This window comes from Pan paniscus, chromosome 16 (genome assembly GCF_029289425.2).
Source record: "Pan paniscus chromosome 16, NHGRI_mPanPan1-v2.0_pri, whole genome shotgun sequence".
Taxonomy (NCBI): Eukaryota; Metazoa; Chordata; class Mammalia; order Primates; family Hominidae; genus Pan; species Pan paniscus.
Genome location: NC_073265.2, coordinates 52,367,944 through 52,393,563, shown reverse-complemented (window position 1 = coordinate 52,393,563; position 25,620 = coordinate 52,367,944). Strand labels below are relative to the sequence as shown.

General features: G+C 40.5%; 1 protein-coding gene across 2 annotated transcripts; it reads right to left on the bottom strand.

Annotated features, from left to right (window-relative positions):
• Window positions 1–2,776: 2,776 nt before the first annotated feature.
• Window positions 2,777–23,125, bottom strand: LACTB (lactamase beta). Of its 2 annotated transcripts, XR_004666538.1 has the most exons (7): window positions 22,697–23,125; window positions 22,183–22,249; window positions 17,843–18,033; window positions 17,203–17,539; window positions 15,262–15,423; window positions 3,761–3,839; window positions 3,425–3,560 (listed from the first exon to the last, which is right to left on the bottom strand). XR_004666538.1 is itself a non-coding variant. In XM_003827934.3 (6 exons), the coding sequence occupies exons 1-6, from the start codon at window positions 23,051–23,053 to the stop codon at window positions 3,035–3,037; spliced, it is 1,644 nt and encodes a 547-aa protein (XP_003827982.1). In that variant the 5' UTR covers window positions 23,054–23,125; the 3' UTR covers window positions 2,777–3,034. The 2 variants fall into 2 exon arrangements, 1 of the variants encoding a protein (XP_003827982.1); XM_003827934.3 differs by lacking the exon at window positions 3,761–3,839 and having other exon boundaries at window positions 2,777–3,560; window positions 15,262–15,427.
• Between the last annotated feature and the right edge of the window lie 2,495 nt (window positions 23,126–25,620).

Sequence of the window (25,620 nt, the reverse complement as noted above, 5' to 3'; positions counted from 1 at the left end):
TCGCCAGGAGTAACTCAGAAAACAGAAAATGTGCCTAATGAATTGGGTGACTAGCTGATGGGATTTCCATATGCAGTGTTTTTTTTTTTGTTTTTTGTTTTTTTGTTTTGAGGCTGGGTAATTTATAAAAAGAGGTTTATTTGGCTCACGGTTCTGCAGGCTGGACAGGAAGCATGGTGCTGGCATGTGCTTCTGGTGAGGGCCTCAGGAAGCTTACAACCATGGCGGAAAGAGAAGGGGGAGCCCGGATGTCACAGGGCAAGAGAAGGAGCAGAGAGCCATACACAGTGTTGAATGTGCTTCCTTAATTCTTGTTGCTTATACTAACATGCAAGAGAAAGATAAGCTAATGGAAGAACTATTGGTAAAGAATTAATAATTGATGGTTTAAAAAATTCCCAGACTCTTCAGATGGCAAATGATGCCAAAATTAAGAAATGGCTTCAAGGCAAAGATAATAATTGAGGGCACTTCCAGGAAAACATAGTCTAAAGATGATATTGAGGGCATGACTATACAATCCTTTCTCAAGACTTCAAAATGAATCAACATGGTGCTTCAGAGAACTATTTAAACAATAGAGTTCATTAGATTATTAGCGTAATTAGTTCTTCCCATTATCTTGGCAGAGACAAGCCCCAAGTTAGAGAGGGGATATTCTGAAGGTACTTTGGGGTGGCTTTTGTCTACTGGCATAAACCCCAATAAAATTCACAGGATACTCTTAACTTTTTAAAATATTATATTGTCAGTTAATAGGGTTGCTAAAAAAAATTCAAAAATTAGAGAAATAAAATATTATATTGGCAGAACCACTGTTAACTTAGATGGAAAGGAAAGAGAGTATAAAAAGGCCTTTGGGTCTCCAAACTTCTACAAGTGGAAAGCACACTGAGAAAACCACTCAGCTAGAAAGATATGCTACCTTTCATGAAAAAAAGGTATAGGGAAGCGGCCAGGCTTAGTGGCTCACGCCTGTAATCCCAGCACTTTGGGAGGCCGAGGGGGGCGGATCACCTGAGGTCAGGAGTTCGAGACCAGCCTGGCCAACATGGTGAAACGCTGTCTCTACTAAAAATACAAAAATTAGTCGGGAGTGGTGGCACGCACCTGTAATCCCAGCTACTCGAGAGGCTGAAGTGGGAGAATTGCTTGAACCCAGGAGGCTAAGGCTGCAGTGAGCCGAGATTGTGCCACTGTACTCCAGCCTGGGTGACAGAGGGAAACCCTGTCTCAAAAAAAAAAAAAAGAAAGTAAAAAAGAACAATTAAAAAAAGGATAACTCAGGGGCTGGGTGCGGTGGCTCATGCCTATAATCCCAGCACTTTGGGAGGCTGAGGTGGGTGGATCACTTGAGCCCAGTAGTTGAAGACCAGCCTGGGAAATATGGTGAACACCTGTCTCTTAAAAAAAAGAAAAAGTATAACTCGTAAGGTAGAACTAAGAGCCCAGAGAACATAGCTAAGAGCTAAGAATTATTCTGAAGCCTTGAATACTAATCAGAGTTGCCAACCTCTGTCTGACTGAATTTCAGAACTGCCAGTCTCCTGTATGTCTTCCACTTCCCTACTTTTTGAAGAGGACGGTATCTAGCAATTATCCTATATCTGCTGTGCTACGGTATGTTACACATATGGGGAGCAAATAACTACAGTTCACAGGTCTTAAGAGAAACTACTTGAGTTGCTGTACCTAAGGAACTCATCCCAAGGAGCCCTCATTCACACTTGCACCTGACCTGATTTAGATGATAAGATACTGGGCTTTGAGCTGATGCTATACTAAGGCGAAACTTCTGGAGGATTTGAAAGGAGGTAAGAGTATTTTGCATTGGGAAGGACATAAATCATTGGGGACCAGAGGTCAGACTGTGGTACCCAACTTCCAAGTTGACACCCAGTGATTCCTACCTCCTAATATTCACAATGTATATAATCTCTCCAACATTTATTAGGCCCCATGTAACCCATGGAATTTGGCAAATGTGATGGTATGTGACTTGAAGCTAGTTTATAAAAGAGTGACTTCTGCCTGGCACTCTCTGTCTCATCACTTACTCTGCGGGAAGCCAACTACCATAAGATACTCAAGCAGCCCAACAGAGAGGTCCATGTGGTGACAAACTGAGTCCCCTTGTCACCCACCAGCCAGAGAACTGACTCTTGCCAGCAGTCATGCAAGTAAGCCACGTGGAAGCATTTCCTCCAGCCCTGGAGAATTCTTCAGATGATCATAACACCTTGTCTGCAACCTCATTAGAGACCGCGCCAGACCCACGCGACTATATTGCTCCTGATTTCCCGATTCCTTCTCTGAACGTTTCTTTTAAGCTGTAGTGGATAACTAATATACCATTTCTCATGCTTTTGTTTCTGCTCTCATATTAAAAGGATATTTGGGCTGGGCACAGTGTCTCACGCCTGTAATCCCCAGCACTTTGGCAGGCTGAGGCGGATGGATCACCTGAGATCAAGAGTTCGAGACCAGCCTGGCCAACATGGTGAAATGCTGTCTCTATTAAAAATTCAAAAAGTGGCTGGGCATGGTGGTGGGTGCCTGTAATCCCAGCTACTTGGGAGGCTGAGGCAGGAGAATCGCTTGAACTCAGGAAGCAGAGGTTGTGGTGAGCCAAGATCACATCACTGCACTCCAGGCTGGGTAACACAGCAAGAGTCCATTTCAAAAAAAAAAAAAAAAAAAGAAAAGAAAAAAAACCTCGGATATTTGGAAGCTCCTGTTGAATGAGATTTTCTCTGTATTACACATGCAGAAAGTACATATTTTATCAGAATATTTTATTTCAAGAGTTAACACTTTTTTCAAAAAGTAAAAACAATATAATTACTTCCCTGAGTATGAAGAACCAATTCTACAATAAAAGACCATTACAAAATTAAGCAATTAGAGGTACATAATTCTCTGCATTCAATTATACTCTATTTCAAATTTATTCTTAAAAATGTCATGTTTTGGAACTTTAATGTTTCAAAAAAACCTCAAAACAACTCATTTTGCACCTATGGTGTTAAGGTTATCAGTCTGATCTGTCTTTATCAAATTCAAGGGCAATCTTCAAAGCGGTGCTATTGAGGCCAACAGATTGCATGTTACATATGATAGAAACAATGATTCCTCTTGGGGGAACCTTGTTATTTATAGTCTCTGTATCCAGTTCTTCAGGAAGGACCAGCAGGACACTACTGGCACCCACTGCCCCTCCAGTATGTGAAGCATAATGCCGTTGCTTTCTACACGAACCATACGTTTGTTTCTTTTCCACAACACCCCACGCCATTGCATATTTACCCTCTTTATCCCAAGACATCTCTGTGTTAGGGACTGGGGTCCACATCATAACCATTGTTTCTGGTTTGAGGTATCCAGGTAAAAGATTTTCATTTGAGTTCTTAAACAGCCCAACTTGGTAACCATAAAGCATTGCATTCCCAAATTTCAGAAGGTCACCCACTGTAGACAGAAATCCACCACCAGCCCATTTATAGGAGTTATCCACGTAAGGTGTGTTGACAAGACGTTTCTTTTTATTGTAAACATAAAATCTAAAAGGAAATAAGAAATGATCATGAAAAATTTCATAGTCACTGGCTTCACACATGATGATAGAAAAATGTATACATGAGAGAGATTGTATTTCAATGTAATGATCATACATTCTCAGAAACTATAAACTAACCACTAATTTTCAGTATGATTCAGGTCCTAATGACACACAGATAACTAAGTAAGATAGTCTAATTACCTTTTGAATTAAAGCATAGAAAGTGGTTTTTTTCTATTGGTATGGCTTGTCCATGCTGAGTGTATCAAACCTTTAATACCTGAAAAAATGTATTGGTTAATATTACACATGACATATTTGCACTGTGCATATGGAGAAAGTTATCATTTGGTAGATATTCCTTGTCCTTGGGGTTAATGTTGAATCGTGCCACAAATGAATTTTATAACCAAAACTGTAAACATCCAAAGCACTTTGGGATGTTTAGGAATAAGGTTATTTGTAAGATGACTAGATTTCTTGGATAAAAATACCATATAAGCTGGGTGCAGCAGCTGGTGCCTGTAATCCCAGCGACTCAGGAGGCTAAGGCAGGAGGATCACTTGAGCCCAGGAGTTTGAGTCCAGCCTGGGCAGAAAAGCAAGATCCTATCTAAAAAAAAATTCTAAACAAAATACCATATACATATCATATATAATGATGTGACATGGTAGTTTCTTGGTGCAGTGGGAAAGGCTGGAGTTAGCAAACCCTAGTTTGAATCCTTTCTTCTTTTTTCAAGATTCTTATACGTCCCCTAAAAGTACAAGTCATAATATTGAGTGAAGTAGGGTTAGCAGTTAGGAAATGAGTGGCCACAGGTATGTGTCTGAAGATTTAAAAAAAGAGGTGGTTTTCTCATTGTCTCAAAATCAACATGTCTGTCGTGTTTCTCTCCATTAAAACCTTCATTATACAACTTTTAATGACTTTCTTGCCCTAAACTCTCACATCCAATAAGATGCTAAATCCTATTTATTCAATCTCTGCTTTGTGTCTTACCCTTCTCCCTTCCTTCTATTCCTATGACAACTCTCAAATTTTAGGCCCTCATTACTTTGTGTCAACTCCTGATTATATTTGTAATTCCAGCCAACCAAGTAAAATTAAATCTAAAAGTTACATAATAGAAACACATTTTTTCATTGAGAAATAAATTTCTACTTTTCTTTTGAGACAGAGTCTTGCACTATTGCCTAGGCTGGACTGCAGTGGTACAATCATGGCTAACTGTAGCCTCAACCTCCAGGGCTCAAGCAATCTTCCTGCCTCAGCCTCTTGAGCAGCTGGGACCACAGGTGTGTACCACCATACCTGGCTAAGATTTTTTTTTTTTTTTTTTTTGGTAGAGATGAAGGTCTCACTGTTGTCCAGCCTGGTCTCGAACTCCTGGCCTCAAGCAATCCACTCGCCTCTGCCTCCCAAAGTGCTGGGATTACAGGCATGAGCCACTGTGCCCAGCCAATAATCAGCTTTCTGTAACTTCTTTTTTTTGAGACAGAGTCTTGCTCTGTTGACCAGGCTGCAGTTTGGTTCTCCTGCCTCAGCCTCCCCAGTAGCTGGGATTACACGTGCTGCCACCATGCCCAGCTAATTTTTTTCTGTATATTTACTTATTTATTTTTGAGACAGACTTTCGCTCTTATCGCCTAGGCTGGAGTGCAGTGGCGCGATCTTGGCTCACTGCAACCTCCACTTCCCAGGTTCAAGTGATTCTCCTGCCTCAGCCTCCCGAGTAGCTGGGATTACAGTTGTGCGCCACCACATCTGGCTAACTTTTATATTTTTAGTAGAGATGGGGTTTTGCCATGTTGGCCAGGCTGGTCTCAAACTCCTGACCTCAGGTGATCCACCCACCTTGGCCTCTCAAAGTGTTGGGATTATAGGCACGAGCCACCATGCCCGGCCTATTTATTGATTTTTGACACTGAGTCTTGCTCTGATGCCCAGGCTGGAGTGCAGCAGCACAATCTCAGCTCACTGTTCCTGGGTTCAACTGATTCTCCTGCCTCAGCCTCCCCAGTAGCTGGGATTACAGGCATGCACCACTATGCCCAGCTAATTTTTTTTTTTTTTTTTTTTTGTATTTTTAGTAGAGACGGGGCTTCATCATGTTGGCCAGGCTGGTTTTGAACTCCCAAACTCAGGTGATCTGCCTGCCTCGGCCTCCCAAAGTGCTGGGATTATAGGCGTGAGCCACTGTTCCTGGCCGATTTTTTTTTTTTTTTTTTTGAAACAGAGTCTTGCTCTTTCACCTAGGCTGGAGTGCAGTGGCATGATCTCGGCACACTGTGATCTCCGCCTCCCGGATTCAAGTGATTCTCCCTCAGCCTCCTGAGTAGCTGGGATTACAGGCGCCCACCACCACGCACAGCTAATATATATATATATATATATATATATATATATATATATATATATATATATATAGTATTTTTAGTAGAAACGGGGTTTCCCTATGTTGGCCAGGCTGGTCAGAAACTCCTGACCTCATGTAATCTGCCAGCCTCGGTTTCCCAAAGTGCTAGGATTACAGGTGTAAGCCACTGCGCCCAGCTCTGTAACTTCCTTTTAACAGTAAAGCATTTCAAACCACTTACATTAAGACTGGAAACTAGAACTCCTCAGTCATTCCTCCTTTAAATATAAAAATATGGAGACTTCTAGACTTTATAATTCTAGCTTTAATAAGCAAATTCTAGATTTTAATCTCTTAGTTCCTTTTCACATAGGACAAATTAGTACATTTTTATGAAAATAATTTTATTCAGCTGAAAGATAAACTTTACCATTTCAAATTCCTAGAACATTTCTGCTTAAAAGAATATAGACACAAGTTCTTGACTAGGTTACTGAGACATTTTTGTAACTAACTGATGGGATGATGCCAGATGACAAACAGCTTCTTCATACTTATTTATAAGAATCTCCAGATTCTGCACAAGAATGTTATATAACCACAGAAATCTACATCTACAAACTTAGAAACTAAAAATACTTTTTTTCAAGGGTGGGGGGACAGGGTCTCACTCTGTCACCCAGGCTGGAGTGCAGTGGTATGATCCCAGGCTCAGGTAATCCCCCACCTCAGCCTCCTGAGTAGCTGGCACTACAGGCACACACAACCTTGCCTGGCTAATTTTTGTATTTTTTGTAGAGACAGGGTTTTGCCATGTTGCTTAGGTTGGTCTCGAACTCCTGGGCTCAAGTGATCCACCTGCCTCCACCTCCCAAAGTGCTGTGATTACAGGCATGAGCCACTGCGCCCAGCCTTATTTTTAAAATGCTTCTTAAATGTCTTTAGAGACAATATTCATCACTTGGTATTTATTGTTATAAGAAGTTTGAAAACCAACATAATTTCAAATGCATGTTATAAAAACAATCCCACTTTAACATTTAGTATTAACATTTGAATTGAACTACCAGTAGAGAGTCTGTCAGCTAAAGGCATGAAAAAGAGCTTGATATGGAACAATTCTTAATTCTAGAAGACACTTTAGAAATAGAAGGTAAAGGCCATATTTATACTGTCAAAATACAGCCAAAGTTGAGAGAAGGTGGGGGATGGTTAATGGGTACAAAAGAAACATAAATAATTAATAAGATCCAGTATTTGAGAATACAACATGGTGATTATGGTCAATAAAAATTGTACATTTTAAAATAACTAAAAGAGTAGGATTGGATCATTTGTAACACAAAGGATAAATACTTGAGGGGATGGATAACTCATTTTACACGAGTGATTGTTTTGCAGTGCATGCCTGTATCAAAACATCTCACGTACCCCATAAATATATACAGCTGCTATGTACCCATAAAAATTGAAATTAAAAATTTTAAACATTAAAAAATGCAGCAAACACTCCAGAAAATATTCATTTTATTTGGTTTTCATCCCATCTAGTTATAAAATTAGAAATTTTTGTTGCAAACATTGTGCCAAACACATAAAAAATATGGCCAAGTTCTAATAATAAGCCGAGGCATTGACTGAGGATTCCCCTATCAACAAATTGAGTGTCTTTCAGTGGCAAGAACATTCACTGAGCTCCTTTGTGATGTTCACTTACTGGGTTATTTAGTGTACTTGCCTATACAGAGTATATTTGCTACACAGAATCAGTATAGTTATGTGCCTAAACAGAAACAGTGTCCCCACTGTTCCATTTAAGAAAATCCCAATTTTATTCAAGACAACAACATATCCAGTTAAAAACAATTCTCTTGCCTCCCTTACAGCTAAGTGTGATCTTGTGACTCAAATCTGAGCAAAAGAATTTAAGTGCTATTGTGAGGTGGGATTCTGGTGAGATACTTTTAAACAGGTGACAGACACCGTATGGTACTATTTTAAACACATGCATAAACACACAGAGAAGTGATAAAGAAGAGAAATATTTACTTCTGGAAACATAGTAACTCTAAAAAGCCTTACTCAGGATATTATAAACAGGTTTATGGTTATACCCAACAAGTCAGTAGACTACATAAGGAAGCTGGAAACATTTTTTTCCCCTCAAAATGGTACCATAAAACAAATGAATACAAACATATATATTTATTAAGTTTTACTTCAAGGTTTTATTTTTGCCTGTATCTTTGAAGAGATTCCTTTTACTCCCTGAACTCCCCCAAAAAGCTGGTGCCTTTAAACTCCTTTAAAATAATTATTACAAAAAAGAATCAGAGTTGAGTTTTAGAGGCCCAAATAGATACTGTATCAAATAAAATAAATATAGCAAATAGACAAAACATTTTCCTAGGTAACAATATTTCCTCTTTTAGTGCCCTATTTTATTTCAGCAGCCCATTTTATCTAACTAAAATGAATCAACTACCCTTTAGAACCATCGAGAACTACCAAAAATTAAAACAAGACAAAACAAAAAAACCAAACCAAAAGCATCTCAGAGCTGATAGGGACCCTTAACACTAGAGATAGAAACCCATCGCCTTTTTTCAAAGAATAGAAAATAAAATGAGCTAGGCTCACGCCTGTAATCCCAACACTTTGGGAGGCTGAGGAGGGAGGATCATTTGAGGCCAGGAGATCAGCCTGGGAAACACAGCAAGATCTCATCTCTACAAAAAAATTTAAAAATCAGCCAGGTGTGGTGGCACACATCTGTAGTTCCAGCTACTTGGAAGGCTGATACAGGAGGATCACTTGAGCCAGGGAGTTCAAGGCTGCAGTGAGGTATGATTGTGCCACTGCATTCCTGCCTAGGCAACAGAGTGAGATCTTGCCTCAAAAAAAAAAAAAAAGAAAAAGAAAAAAAGAAAAGAAAATGAAATTAACCCACCATCATATGGCATATTTTGATTTTTGCGCAAGTCACAAGTTAATTACTCATCAAGAAAACAGGAAATAATAGCTGCTCTGCAGTCTGCACATTCACAGAGACTTAATTTCTAGCTTAGAAAAGAGGCTCAATGAGTGGACATAACATCCTTCTCCCCCTTATACACAGAGCTAGACATCTATTTTCAAATTTTCAGATGTCTAGATCTAAATCATAGTAAGGTCATACATCCATGCCATCTTTACTAGAGAATCTTTTTTTAGATTCAACTGACAACTTCTGGTATTTGTCTTTTGTTTTTGAGACAGGGTCTCATTCCATCATCAGGTTAGAGTGCAGTGGCATGATCACAGCTCACTGCGGCATCAGCTTCCTGGGCTCAGGTGATCCTGCCCGCTCAGCCTCCAAGTAGCTGGGACTACAGGCGCATGCCACCATGCCCGGCTGATTTTTTTTGTATTGTCTGACAGGGTTTCACCATGTTGCCCAGGCTGGTCTTGAACACTGAGGCTCAAGCAATCCACCCCTCTTGGCCTCCCAATGGTATTTATCATTTTTCTTGTGCTTTCCAGTAAAATATAATGCTAGATCCAAAAATAATAAACACAAAGAGTCTGAAGTAGTTGAGAACCACAGGCCATTTAAAAAATTAAAATTCATTGCTTGTTGCTAATCTAATTTATTTTGGGTCCCCAAGAAATCTCTTTTAGGCCATAAACTGATTTGCAATGCATATTTAATCCTTTTAAATAAGCTGATAATTGAACAATTATAATTTAAATACAACAGAAGATTGAACAAAACTAGTATGTAGATAGGAACATAAAGCTAAAAAATTTTCCAAAAAAAGCCACCATTTCATCTATTTCTTTATAAAGTACAATTAAACCATTTGTAAAGCATGTACTAATGGAAATATGCAAGGTAAAAGTAATAGTTGATTTGTTAAATGTGCTACCTTTCTAACAAATCAAATAATAAAATGGAAAATAAAATATAACTGTAAAATTCCTATCAGTAATTAAGATTCAAAATTCTCTTCCAAAGCCCCTTTCACAAATTACTAGCAAAAATTATAATAAAATTTTAGTTTGACATAGTCCACTGAATGGCTTTCAAACTTTTTTTTTAACCTCAACCCACAGTGAGGAATATATTTCTCCTTTTGACTGAATGAAAACACACACACACACACACACACACACACACACACATCACACACACATCACACCCTTCTAAAACAGAAGTTTTATGGAGCAACACAGTGGCCAGTGGCATAGATGGCTGGTTGTTCACAAAATTGACTCTTCTTCCTTAGTAATAAAGTAAAGCAAGGCACATGCCTGCTCAGCTACAAATTACATTTCTCAGCCTCCCTTGTCGCAAAGTGTGACCATACAGCTAAGTTTTTGCCAACAGAAGGTGGACAGAAATGAAGTGTGACACTTGCAAGTCTGGAGACCTTAAGGCCCTGAGTACATGCTCCATACCCTTTCTCTTTTCAGGAGGCTGGGGCACCTGCAGGGCTGTGATTGAGCTTCAGGTGTACAGACAGGGACACCACTGTGGAGAGAGGAGCAGTAAGATGGATGAATCTGGCCTCTTAAAGGCTCGTGGGGAACCAACCAGAACAGCTCACCTCAGGAATGCTGCAAGGGGGAATTAAACTTTTATTTTCCTCACGCCACTGCATTTTGGTGCCCCTTTAATGCAGCAGCCTAACCTTTATCCCAAAGCTTATATTTACCTTTACTACCTGCAATGTACTTTATCATATTCTATTCTATTTTGTTCCATTAAAAAAAAAGAAATCCTGGTACTCAACCCACTAAACTGATTTTCCAACTCAATAATTGGACATACAAACCTACAGTTTGAAAACCACTATGGTAGGAAGAGAGAGGAGTAAACAGATAAAAATCAGTAAAGAATACAAATACTTAAAAAACTGAATTAATTCTGACCACAAATAATCAAGATATAACTCAACTGGCCATTTTATAAACTTCTGACTCACCCTCCTAACATTTGACACAACTGCCCTTTCATAAGTATTTTGTTCTTTCTGAATTAAAGTATTTTTGAAAAGTTACCAAGTATTTGCTTTCCAAATACTTTTTCCTCTAATAATAAAACCCCAAATTACTTTAAAAAGTCAAACAAATCTTTATCGCATTTGCTAATACTGTGTCTCAAATTTTTCTCTACAAAATAAGCTCAAATGTTTATAATTTTAAAATTCAATACTTCCATGTGTATTTTGAAGTATTGAAGTATTTGAAGTATACCAGTTCAGACAAGAAATCTGTATTTAGTTCACATTACTTTAATCCTGTCTCATCTCAGCTGAACATGGAAATTTTTTAACACTTTCATATAGTCTTGTGCTTGTTTTATTTAATTAAGTAATTAATTAACATTTAGAGACAGGATCTTGCTTTGTCACCCAGGCTGGAGAGCAGGGTATAATCATAGCTCACTGCAGCCTGAAACTCCAGGGCTCAAGTGATCCTCTCCTCCTGATTAACTAGGACCGCAGGTGTGCGCTACTATGCCCGCCTAATTTTTTAAAGAATTTTTGTAGGGATGGGGTCTCACTCTGTTGCCAAGGCTAGTCTCAAACTCCTGGCCTCAAATGATCCTCCTGCCTTGGCCTCTCAAAGTGCTGGGATTACAGGCATGAGCCACACAGCACCTGGCCAGAGTTATTTTAGATTATGTAAATTAGTAGTTAAAACTCTAAGTCATAGAAAATGTCTCCATAAGAGAAAGCATAAATTAAAATATAAAATTTGTAAAGGCTAAAAAGCTGACTAAACCCTTTCCTATTATAGTGGTAAATGTATCAAATATGAAATTATATAAAATCATAGCATTTTTCACTCCTAAGGGTAAAAATTCTAGTTAACTTGTCAAAATCTGTTCTAAAGCCTCTCCATAAAATATTAAAGTCTGCTTAAGCAATTTGCCTAGAATTTTGTTTGAACACCCAATTCAAATTTACGTAAGTAACTTCAACTTGATATTTTATATTTAAAAGCTGTAAAAGAAAATGGAGAGAAAATGTCGTTTAAATGTTTTAAATCTTAAAACTTATTAAAAAGTACCTAAGGATACCTCACTGTAAAACAGTGTTTATACCCAGATAGTTTTTAAGCATTCAATTATTTTAGATATTGCTTTGTATTTTTATAATATATCAAAAAAAATTTTTTTTGAGATGGGGTCTCGCTCTCTTGCCCAGGCTGGAGTGCAGTGGTGCAATCACAGCTCAGTGGAGCCTCAAGTTCCCAGGCTCAAGTGATCCTCCCAACTCAGCCTCCCAAGTAGTCAGGACTACAGGTACACACTACCATGCCTGGCTAATTTTTTTTGTACTTTTGGTAGAGATGGGGTTTTACCATATTACCCAGGCTGGTCTTGATCTCCTGAGCTCAGACAATCCACCTGCTTCAGCCTCCCAAAGTGCTGGGATTACAGGCGTGAGCCACCTTGCCCCGCCCCCAAAATCTTAATTACTCTTATTAATGGCATGTAGCAGAGGTCTGCATAATCCAAATAAGAAGAGCATTTTAATGTTTACTATCAACACACACAAAATAAAGCAGAAAATCATTCAATTAAATATCTACACATATACATAAAAAAGAACAAAATCATGTCCTTTGCAGCAACATAAATGTAGCTAGAGGCCATTATCCTAAGTGAATTAATGTAGAAACAGAAAATCAAATACCACATATTCTCACTTGTAAGTAGGAGCTAAACACTGGGTACACGTGAACATAAAGATGGGAACAAGAGACACCAAGGACTCAAAAAAGGGGGACGCAGGGAGGAGGGCAAGGGTTAAAAAACTACCTATTAGGTACTAAGCTCATTATTTGGGTGACAGGTTCAATTTAAGTCCAAACCTCAGCATTATATAATATCCATGTAACAAACCTGCACATGTACACCCTGAATCTAAAATAATAATTACAAAAAGAAATTAGGGGATTACCATGTTAGCTACATATCTAAAGGGCAGTGTGGCCCCACTGATAACTATGTTACATAATCATCATATTCTTTTTTTTGTTGTTGGGGGCGGTGACAGAGTCTTGCTCTGTTACTCAGACTAGAGTGTAGTGGGGCGACCTCGGCTCACTACAACCTCCACCTTCTGGGCTCAAACAATCCTCCCACCTCAGCCTCCCGAGTAACTAGGACTACAGGCACGCACCACCATGCCTGGCTAATTTTTGTATTTTTTGTGGAGACGGGGTCTCACTATGTTGCCCTAGCTAGTCTCAAACTCTTGGGCTCAAGCAATCCTCCTGCCTTGGCCTCCCAAAGTGCTGGGATTACAGGTGTGAACCACTGTGCCTAGTCATAACATGTATTCTTTTTGAAAGAAAATGTATGTACTTAATTGAATTATTTGCTAGATGTTGGTCTGTAAGCTCCTGGAGGGCAGGAGCTATGTCAGGTTAGCTCTATTATGTGGTATAGTATGTGGCATGTAGTATTTGCTTAATAAATATTTACAAATGTAAGGCAAAACAAAACAAAAAATACACATATAGGTAAGCAATCTAATAACCATTTACTGTTACAGTTTTATTATTTCATATACTATTTTAAAAGCAACATATTAAATAATGACAGTGACAGATTATAACTCATTGACTAAAATAAGAATCCATGAGTGCATACTGGTATGAATAAATAAATAAGAGAGAAGGGAAAGCACTTTTTTTTCTGAGATGGAGTCTCACTTTGTCGCCCAGGCTGGAGTGCAGTGGCATGATCTTGGCTCACTGCAACCTCTGCCTCCTGGGTTCAAGAGATTCTCCTGCCTCAGACTCCCGAGCAGCCGAGATTACAAGTGTATGCCACCATGCCCGGCTGATTTTTTGTATTTTCAGTAGAGATGGGGTTTCCCCATGTTGGCCAGGCTGGTCTCAAACTTGGTCTCATGTGATCCGCCCACCTCAGCCTCCCAAAGTGATGGGATTACAGGCGTGAGCCACCGCCCCGGCCCGCACCTTCTTATAATAGAATGCCAACTGATAAATATAGAATGGATGATGGAATTAGAAAATCACCATTTGACAACCATCACTGTAATAACTGATTCAGTCACGAATCACTGATAGATGCTAAAACTAGTAGAAAGTTTGATGAGAAAGAGGATTTTTACATCATCTCAAATTATCTCCTCCAAATATACTTGTTAATTATAAAGTAAAAATAGTAACTTTACAATAACCTGACAGGCACCACCTCAAAAAGTGATTAAAATACCATCAGCAATAATGGGACAAACTGATGTCAAGTGACTTCTGATAGATATGACAAGTAAATGCAATATGAGATCATGGATTAGATCCTAGACCAGAAAAAAAAGTTTTTCTGCTCTTTTGCTATAAAGGACATTATTGGAACAACTGGCAAAATTTGAGTAAGGTCTGTAGATTGGATAAAAGCATTGTATCTATGTTAATTTCCCAAATGTCCTTTTTTTTTTTTTTTTTTTTTTTTTCCTTTTTTGACATGGAGTCTCGCTCTTTCGCCCAGCCTGAAGTGCAGGGGCACGATCTTGGCTTACTGCAACTCCACCTCCTGGGTTCAAGCGATTCTCCTACCTCAGCCTCCCGCGTGGCTGGGATTATAGGCACCCGCCACCACACCTGGCTAATTTTTGCATTTTTAGTAGAGAGAGGGTTGATTTCACCACATTGGCCAGGCTGGTCTTGAACTCCTGACCTCAGGTGATCCACCCACCTCGGCCTTCCAAAGTGTTGGGATTACAGGCGTGAGCCACTGCACCCAGCCCTGAATGTCCTTGTTTTTAGAAAATACACATGTAAATATTTATAGGTAAAGGGATATCACGTCTACAACTTATTTCCAAATGGTTCAGAAACAAACACATATGTAGACAGAAAGGTAATGCAAATGCGGTAAACTAACATTAAGGGAATCTGAGTAAAGAGGATACGTGAATCCTTTGTACTACTCTTGCAACTTTTCTATAAGTATAAAATTATTTCAAAACAGTATGAAAACAATTAAAAACTAATAACACGTAAACAAAGTATTAGTTAAAACCTAAAAAAGGAATGGTTAAAGAGCAAATTACAGATGCTCATGGGGGGTGCAATTTTGGTTTAGTTATTCATGTTTGAATTATTAATATTATTGCTATCTTTCATCAAAGGGTCTTAGTGTACTTTATAAACATGTTTTACTTCCTTCACTTTACAGATGAGAAAACAGACATGTAGAAAAGCTCCCAAAATGTGGCAGGTTGATTTTGGAATGGAAACAAAGAAAATTTGACTTTGAATTAATAACATAGTGTTAAGATGCGATATAGCTAGACACAGCAGAAGGTATTCATTTACCTTGCTCTATTGTAAATCACTGGCTCGTTTTCTTCCTGCACAGTCGTCAGCATATCCAAGTCATGGAATATTTTCTGCATATAGTCCAAATATTTACATCCTGAAGCTCTCTCTACTATGGCTGCCAGTAGGGTATAGCCAAAAGTTGAATACAAAAACTGACTACCTTGAGACATCATTGCGAGGAGGAAAAAAATAAAATTCTTGATTATTATTCAAAAACACATAAAATATATTCCCACTGAAAATTGGCATACTTTTAAAACTGGAATATTTTACTTCAGCATTCAGAAAAAGAACACAAGCAATACATCAACAAATTGAGTTAACTTTGCAACTGTCCTTATTCCAAGTCCTTAACACAAGAATAAAATTATGATCAGCATATTTAACATTTCACATAAATCTGCTCCTTTCTCTGATAATAAAGTAAGCAAATAAATCCTACCTTAAAACAAAACAAAAATATTTCAAAGTGACAACAAAACAGGAACAGAAAGAAAAGAAAAGCAAATTTGATTTCTTGAGTCAACTTTGTTCTTAATATACCTCTACTCATTGTTTAGGGCATAAATGGGCAAACACGTTCTTATTTTAATAAAATATATGGGTCAGGAGCGGTGGCTCACTCCTGTATCCTAGCACTTTGGGAGGCCAAGGGGGGAGGATCACCTGAGGTCAGGAGTTCGAGACCAGCCTGGCCAACATGGTGAAACCCTGTCTCTACTAAAATACAAAAATTAGCCAGGTGTGGTGGCGGGCACCCATAATCCCAGCTACTCAGGGGGCTGAAGAAGGAAAATCGCTTAAACCCAGGAGGCAGAGTTTGCAGTGAGCTGAGATCCCGCCACTGCACTCCAGCCTGGGTGACAGGGCCAGACTCCATCTCAAAATAAATAAATAAATAAAATAAAATAAATGTAGGCACACAAACTTTGTTTCAAATACATATTTGAATTTAAATATATATTCAAATATACATAGTATTTCAAATAAATAACTTTATATCATTTTGGGTTCTGGACAAACTCAAACTGGTTTGAGACAGGGTCTTGCTCTTGCTGTTGCCCAAGCTAGAGTAAAGTGGTATGATCACAACCCACTGCAACTTTGAACTCCTGGGCTCAGGGATTCTCCCGCCTCAGCCTCCTGAGTAGCTAGGACTACTTACACACACAGGCCACCGAACCTGGCTAATTAAAAATTTTTTTTGGAGAAACAGGGCCTTGCTTTGTTGCCCAGACTAGTCTTAAACTCCTGGGCTCAAGCGATCCTCCCACTTTTCCCTCCGTAAGTGCTGGGATTATAGGCGTGAGCCAACTGTGCCCAGCATGGAACTTTATTTTTAAGATAAAATCCATAATTATATCTTATTTGCTCTTATTAGTCATATCTATAAAATATCTATTCAACTAAAAGCTTTTAAAATGAAAAATGAATATAAGTATATAAAACTATGGTAAATTTAGATATTAAGTAGCTTCAATAGGCACCAAATCAAAAAATAAAACAAAGATAATTATTTGTATAGAGCAGCTTTTTGGGAAAAAATTAGTGATGAACACTCATTTCTTTAAGAAATACAGGCACAAAATAAGTTGAGCAATTTAAATTCTAACTAAATACTAAAATATCAGCAATACCTTATCATGTCTACTTTGGTCCAGGTTGTATTTAGAGAACTATTACTCCAACATTTCTCCATAAGTTTGCATGAACATCCTCTAAATGACTGGGTAGTCTCCAATGAGGCAAAATTTAAACAAGCTGCCTGGATGCTAGGCTTTGTTAGAAACTACAGACAAAAACGCAAGCACCAGACTAGTCCATATCACAATCATCAACCTCAATGAATGCACTCCGGATGGTATCACTTTGGATTTCCTGAAAATTAACATTTCAGTAATGATGATTTTGTTAAGAGAAGGGATTAACACTCACCAGGTCTGAAGAACAAAGGATCATTTTTAAATAATCTTAGGGATTCAATTGAATTTTCAAACTTTTCTCTCAAATATAATTCGCCTTGTTCAAAATCATTCTTTTTCTTGCCAGGTTTTGAATTCCGACATTTGGCTTCATTCTCCTGCTCTGTTTTAAATTTAGTAAAATCATTCTTTTCATTACTTTTGCCTTCTTTTTCTTGCTCAAATGCAACATTCTCTTTCATCATCTTCAAGGCTTTATAAGCTTTCTCTTCTTTCACCTTTTTTATGTCCTTTTCATAATGACGAATTCCACTTAAATGGGAAATCAGTAATCTTGTTGTGACAGAAACCTAATTGTAAAAACATGAAAATTCAATTACAATATTAACCTGAACAATAGAAAGTTAGTTGCCTCGGAATAATGTCTCAGTAATATTTTCCATTTAGAACTGCTGCTGGGAAAATGTCATGTACAAATCCTTAGCCTCAAATTTCAGAAAAATACCTACCTGATTATCATCTGGATTAAGAAAAACTAATACATTAACAATAACTAAAAACAAGCCAAAGAATCCTATGAAACATTTTAAATATAAATTCCAGCATAAACCATTTAACATGCCATTAGTAAAATGAACTGTGAGTTTCAGTACCTTTTCACCTTCATATTCTTTTTCTGGGAATTCGGGAACATAATGTTGTACTGGAATATCAAGATCCAGTTTCCCTGCTTCCCACAATTTGGCAAGAGCAACCATGGTGAGACTTTTGCTGATGCTAGCAATTCGCATAACTGTCTCTGGTTTACATGGTACACGGTTCTCAACATCAGCATAACCTAAACCTTTGGGGGAAAAAAGCAAAAAGTCACTATTAACAGGCTTCATGGTCAAACAAGTTTTCAAACACTGAAATAATACTATCTTTAAACATGCTGTGTTTATCTAAAAGAAAAGATACTCCACTTTTATAAGTTACTTAACACTGGACATGTAAAGAAATCTTAGTATATCGGTAAGCCTAACAATTTAACCTTATAACTAAAGTGAAATTGTACCCTGTTTGCAATAGCAATTTTCTATGACTTAGATACAAATTTTTCTTAGCTTATCTAAACAACTGAGTTATTCTAAATTTTAAATAAAGTATTCTTTAAAGAAAACATCATTATTCTTCTTCAGATTATATTTATTTTTGACTTTTGAGTAAATTTCCACTGAATTCCTTGAAATAGCCACTCAATAAAAGTAAGTGTGGGCCGGGCACGGTGACTCATGCCTATAATCTGAGCACTTTGGGTGGCCAAGGTGAGCAGATCACCTGAGATTGGGAGTTCAAGACTAGCCTGGCCAACATGGTAAAACCCCGTCTCTACTAAAAATACAAAAATTGGCCGGTCATGGTGGCGTGTGCCTGTAATCCCAGCTACTCGGGAGGCTGAGGCAGGAGAATCGCTTGAACCTTGGAGGCAGAGGTTGCGGTGAGCTGAGAAAACGCCACGGCACTCCAGCCAGGGCGACAAAGTGAAACTCTGTCTCAAAAATGTGTGAAAAGATGTCCTGCAAACCAAATCTAGCTAACCACCAATTTAATTCGACTGCAAACCAGGAGGAAAATTATGTACTAACTTAAAGCTTTTTCTAGAAAAAATTTTAAATTTGGTTTCCATGTTCTCACAGGCTGAAAGTGTGTAAATCTAACTAAGAAAGAGAAAGTGCCTGCGATCCCAGCACTTTGGGAGGCGGAGACGGGTGGATTACTTGAGCTCAGGATTTCGAGACTAGCCTGAGCAACATGGCAGAAACCGCATCTCTACAAAATATACAAAGAAAGAAAGAAAGAAAGAAAAAAGCCTGGCGTGGTGGAGTGCACCTGTAGTCTCAGCTAGTCAGGAGGCTGAGGTGGGAGAATCATCTGAGCCCAGGAGTTTGAGATTGCAGTGAGCCAAGATCACACCACTGCACGCCAGCCTGGGAGACACAGTAAGAGACCCTGTCCAAAAAATAAATAAATAAATAAATAAAAAGAGAACAGAGATCTGAAAAGAAAAGGAATACAATGACTATAAATTTGTATAATCTTAAATATCTAAAAAATATTTGCATAAAGTCCATAAAGCTGGCATTTATATAATTTTTTATTACAAGACTTATCATAAATTAGGTATAATGATTAGATTATACTTATACTTGAAGAAAGAATCATTTTCCTTTTTTAAAAAATTTTAAGCTGGGCACGGTGGCTCACGCCTGTAATCCCAGCACTTTGGGATGCCGAGGCAGGCGCATCACCTGAGGTCGGGAGTTCGAGACCAGCCTGACCAACATGGAGAATCCCCGTCTCTACTTAAAATACAAAAATTAGCCAGGCGTGGTGGTGCATGCCTGTAATCCCAGCTACTCGGGAGGACGAGGCAGGAGAATCACTTGAACCTGGGAGGTGGAGGTTGTGGTGAGATGAGATCGCACCATTGCACTCCAGCCTGGGCAACAAGAGTGAAACTCCAAAAAAAATAATAATAAAAAAATTTTTTTTTTTTATGGAGACACAGGTGTCGCTATGGTGCCTAAGCTGGTCTCAAACTTCTGGTCTTCAGCCATCCTTCCTCCCTGGCCTCCCTAAGCGCTGGGATTACAGGCGTGCGCCACCTCAACTGGCTCATTTTTCTTCAAATTCAAACCCCTACTGCACCCATCAACTTACTGCCTTTAAATGGCATATGAAACATTTTTTTTCTTTTTTTTTGAGACAGAATCTCGCTGTTGCCCAGGCTGGAGTGCAGTGACACGATCTCGGCTCACTGCAAACCTCCGCCTCCCGAGTTCAAGCGAGTCTCGTGCCCTGGCCTCCCGAGTAGCTGAGATTACAGGCACGCACTAGCATGGCTGGCTAATTTTTTGTGTTTTTAGTAGAGATGGGGTTTTGCCACGTTGTCCAGGCTGGTCTCGAACTCCTAAGCTCAGGCAACCCACCTGCCTCTGCCTCTCAAAGTGCTAGGATTACAGGCTTGAGCCACTGCACCTGGCCTGAAACATCATTTTCTAAAAGTGGGACTCCTAGAAACCTAGGATGACCAATTAGATCAATTTCTGTGCAACAGAGAAGTTATGAAAAATAATGCCTTGATAAAAGTATCATAAAATGAATAGAAATCCCTCTCCCTAAGTTTTTTGCCTCTGTTTGAAAAAAATAGTTGACACCTCTGCCTGGTTAAAAAGCCTAATAAAGTAGACTGAAAAGTCATTAAAGACAAGGAATAGTGTGTGGGCGGCAAGCCACCCAGGCGCTGAGGCAAGAGACCGAGGACATGAGCTGTTCCAGTATAATAAAATATAAAACAAGAATAGTTATACCAGATATAGATCTTAGATATGATTATATATATCATTAATCATTAGTTTGTAGCAATTAGTCTTTATTCCAATATTATAATAATCCTTGCTCTATAATCATAGCCAAGGAAAAACCAGGCCATACAGAGATAGGAGCTGAGGGGACACAGTGAGGAGTGACCGGAAGACAAGAGTGCGAGCCTTCTGTTACGCCCAGACAGGGCCACCAGAAGGACTCCTTGGTCTAGCGGTAACGCCAGCATCTGGGAAGACGCCCGTTGCCAGCCGGACCATGGTCTAGCGGTAGCGAAGAGCGTCAAGGAAAAACACCCGCTACTTAGCAGACCAGGGAAGGGAGGCTCCCTTTCCCCGGGGGAGTTTAGAGAAGACTCTGCTCCTCCACCTCTTGTGGAGTGCCTGACATCAGTCAGGCCTGCCCGCAGTTATCCGGAGGCCTAACCGTCTCCCTGTGATGCTGTGCTTCAGTGGTCACGCTCCTAGTCCGCCTTCATGTTCCATCCTGTACACCTGGCTCTGCCTTCTAGATAGCAGTAGTCAATTAGTGAAAGTACTAAAAGTCTCTGATATGCAGAAATAATGGCATAAGCTGTCTTTCTCTCTGTCTCCTCTCCCTCTCTGCCTCGGCTGCCAGGCAGGGAAGGGCCCCCTGTCCAGTGGACACGTGACCCACGTGACCTTACCTATCATTGGAAATGACTCACACTCTTTATCCTGCCCGTTTTGCTTTGTATCCAATAAATAACAGCGCAGCCAGACATTCGGGGCCACTACCGGTCTCCGCGCATTGGTGGTAGTGGTCCCCCGGGCCCAGCTGTCTTTTCTTTTATCTCTTTGTCTTGTGTCTTTATTTCTACACTCTCTCGTCGCCGCACACAGGGAGAGACCCACCGACCCTGTGGGGCTGGTCCCTACAATAGTGTATAACCCCAGTACTTAGCACTTTGCTTTTTACGGAAGAGAGGCCTCAAGAAATTGTTAACTTAATTAAAAAAGAAAACTTCACAAATTCTGAGTTTTATCTACCCATAAGTGTTACCTGCAAGTACTCAGTTAATGGATTGTTCTACACAGTAGTTACCCCTTATCTGTGGTTTCGCTTTCCTCAGTTTCAGTTATACATGGTCCGAAAGTATTAAATGGAAAATTCCAGAAATAAACAATTCGTAAGCTTTAAATTGCATGCCACTCAGAGTATTGTTGTGATTGTTCTATTTTATTATTGTTGCTAATCTCTTACTATGCCTGATTTATAAACTTTATCATAGATATGTATATATAAGATAAAATATAGTATATACAGGGTTCAATATCATCCACGTTTTCAGGCATCCACTGAGGGTCTTGGAATATATCCCCAGGATAAGGAGGGACTACTGTATATAACTTTCAGACTAATAAATCCAGTCCTAAGAGAAAAGTGGGAGTGGGTAGCCATCCTCATGACTCCAATTTATTAGTCACATTTTAAACCTTACCATGATTTAAAAACACCTGATTCTTTTATTATGTTAGATGTTTTCTCTACAATATGCATCGTTTTATGTAAATGCAATAGCATTTCATGGGATCCACTCTAACCAGTAAAACAATATTTTATTTACCAACTGGCACAGAACAAAACAACAATTTTCTGAACCCACCTTCTGACCAGACTTCTTTTCCATCTACAGAAACTCCAACCACTATGCCCGGTGCGCCCACCTCATCCTAAGACCGAAGGGGAAAGAACCGACAGTTATGGGCCTGCTGAAAAAGCCCAGCGCTCTCCTCGGGGACCTTCCAAGGCCCCGCCCCCCGAGCCTGGGCCCCGCCCCCTCCACCTGGGCCCCGCCCCCTCCACCTGGGCCCCGCCCCCTCCACCTGGGCCCCGCCCACCTCGTCCCAGGCCATGCTCACTCACTAACAGCAAGGGATGTGCCTGTCCGCCCCCTAGGGGGAAGGGGCGGTCCCCGAGACAGGCAGTGACCTCCACCCAGATTTGGGGAACCCCCAAGAGCGTCTGACCACGGCTTGGCGGTGGGGAAATGGGAAGTCTTTCTCGGAAGCCGATCGCGGGCACCCCGCCGCCCCGGGTGGGGTCCACTCAGCCCCCGACAGCACCGCCGACAGGGGTGGATCCCCGGCCCCCTACGCCCCCCGCTCCAGTGGCCGCACCTTGATCCTGTGCAGCAGGTCGCGGCTACTCTCGATGGCTCTAGCGAAGCACCTGGAGCGGGGCGGCGCCGGGGTCTGCGGAGACCACGGGGCGAGGGACTGCTCCTGTGGCGGCTCGGCCAGAGGCGACGCCTCAGTGTCGGGGGCCGCGGGGGACTGCGCCGGGGCCGCGCCCCTCAGCCCACCTGCCAGCTTCACCCCGAGCGCCAGCCCCAGCCCCAGCCCGAGGCCCCCGACCCAGCCGTGGCCGAGAGGCGGCAGCCCGGCGCGCTGATGGACCCCGCGTCGTCCGCAGCTTGAGGCCAAGCCCCCGGGGGCGGCAGCCCGGGCAGTCACTGCTGACAGGAGCCGGTACATGGCGTCTCTGCACAGCCGGCCGCCACCAAACTCACGCACAACCTGCCGGCCGCGGCGCGGGGCGGAGGGAAGGACAGGGGGCGGGACGGGGGTGGGGACCGCGGTCAGACCCTAGCAGTCGACGCCTGACTACCCGAGCGCCGATCGCATCGAGCCCTTCTTCCTCTCCCTTTTCTTGTCTCTTCCTTGTTTTTCCTTTCTGTCTCTCTTTCCTTTTTTTCCTTTGCTTACCCTCAGATCAAGCGTCACCTCCCAGAAGCCTTCCTAGTTCCCGTCCCATGGGAGTTCTCGCCCTTACCATCTTGCCCCTCGGTGTGCACACTTCTTTAACAACAGTTAACACTTTGTATCATTTAACTACTTGTCAGATTCCTTACCAGACTGGGACTTCTTTGGGGAGCCTAGACTTAGTTTTGGATCCTCAACTTCTGGAACAGCGCAGGGCACACAGTAGACGCTCAGCAGGCATCTCCTTTCCCTTTAGAGATGCCTTTCTCCTTTCCTTTCCCTTTCTCCTTTCCTCCTTTAGAACGCGCTTCTTTTCACTCTCTTGCCATCTCCCTTATGTCTCATTTCAATTCACCCATTTCCCTAAAGATGTTTTAAAATCTATTGCTTCTGGAATTCTAGCTCCATACCGTACCAAAGACATGAAGTTACATCCAGACCTTATATTACCTTTCTTTTGCTATAAAAGATAAAGTGTTTTTTAAAAATTTCGTGCTTGAAAAATTTTAATCCAAAAGTAACTATTATAATTTACAATTACCTATGATTTCTCAGCATCTGTAAATGATCAGACATTCTTGTGAAATAAGAAACCTAATCTCAAATTGCTACAAAATGTAAAATGTGTATAAAATCCTAGTTTAACATGTAATGAAATTGATATGTTAATTTGAAGTTACTTAAACATTTATCAGTTTTGTAATTTTTATATTTTGGGATACACACACACACACACACACACACACACACACACACACACACGATCTTTGAAAGCTTGTAGGCTTTAGACCTTCAGCACTGGGGCAATATGCCCCATATACAAAATGGCCCTGTCTTTTCTTGCAGGTGGAATAAAGAAGAGAGCTCACAGACTTGAACTGACAAGCCATCAGGAGAAACATATTGAGGTAATAAACTTACTGAGTAAACATATACATACCTCAAAATAAATATATTGAGGTAATAATTATTTAATAGGAGGAAAAGGCAATAATGGTATCAACACCTAGCAAGAAAATAGTGGGGCTAAATAAGTAAAGCTTCTGGGGCTACTTACAAAACCCAAGACTCCAAGAGACCAGAATATCCTGGGACCCAGAGCGTTTGACACTGAAACTGCAGTTATAGTGGACAGATGTACTCTATTAAGATAGTACTGGAGGTTCCCACGGTGGGGGTCACCACTACTCCAAGAACATGAGAGAAAAAATATAAAGAGAAAAATGTAAAAGACGCAGTCAGTGGTGGTTATGAGTGCCCACTTTTATTTAAACTGTACATAATTTTTCTTTAAACTGTACATATGTTACTGAAACACCAAGAGTTTAGCCTAGATCCCATTGCTCGCCACACAGAAAGCCAGTCACCAAGACAATGAGTATCACCGGGGGAAAACAAAGCTTTTTCAGGTGCTGCAGCCAGGGAAATGGGAGTTCAGTCTCAAGCCCATTTCCTCAGCTAACTAAAATTAGGGGTTTATATAGCAAGGAAGAAATGTAACTATGTGTGGGGAAACAGGAAATAGGGAGGGATAAGGAAGAAGAATTGTTCAACAGGAAGCAGGTGGTTGGTTAGGCCAGGGGTCCCAACCCCTGGGCCATGGACTAGTTAGGAACTGGGCCACACAGCAGGAGGTGAGTGGCAGGTGAGGGAGCATTATTGCCTGAGCTCCACCTCCTGTCAGATCAGTCGCGACCTTAGATGCTCATAGGAGCTCGAACCCTATTGTGAACTGCGCATGTGAGGGATCTAGGTTGCTTGCTCCTTATGATAATCTAACTAATGCCTGATGATCTGAGGTGGAACAGTTTCATCCTGAAAACCATACCCATCAGCCCCAACCCCACACCCCATGGAAAAATTTTCTTCCATGAAACCTGTCCCTGGTGCCAAAAAAGCTGGGAACCGCTGGGTTAGGCAATCATGACAGGTGAGGGATCTGGTGTCTCATTGTCCAAATGTGGTGATCTGGTAAGTTTCAGTTTCTTGATACTATCTGGGAGACCTAATGGTTGGTTTCCTCCAAAAGGAACTCAGATAAGACAAATGTAAGTTTCTCAAGTTTTAAGACTGGGCAGGTCAATTTCTCTCTTTATTCAAAATAAACCATAAACATATTCTATTGGACAATTGGGCTGGTTTCACATATGTGTTTTTTGCACTCTTCTGTACCTCTCCTTGGATAAAAAATAAAGAAACAGAGCCCTGTGTTTGCCATGTACAGGGCAAAAGCCAATGTCCTGGTGGACTTCCAGTCTAGAAGCAGGTACAGAGAGGCCATTTGAAGTATGGCTTCTGGGAAGTGTTAGCCTAAAAGGAAGAGGCTGAGGCACAAAATA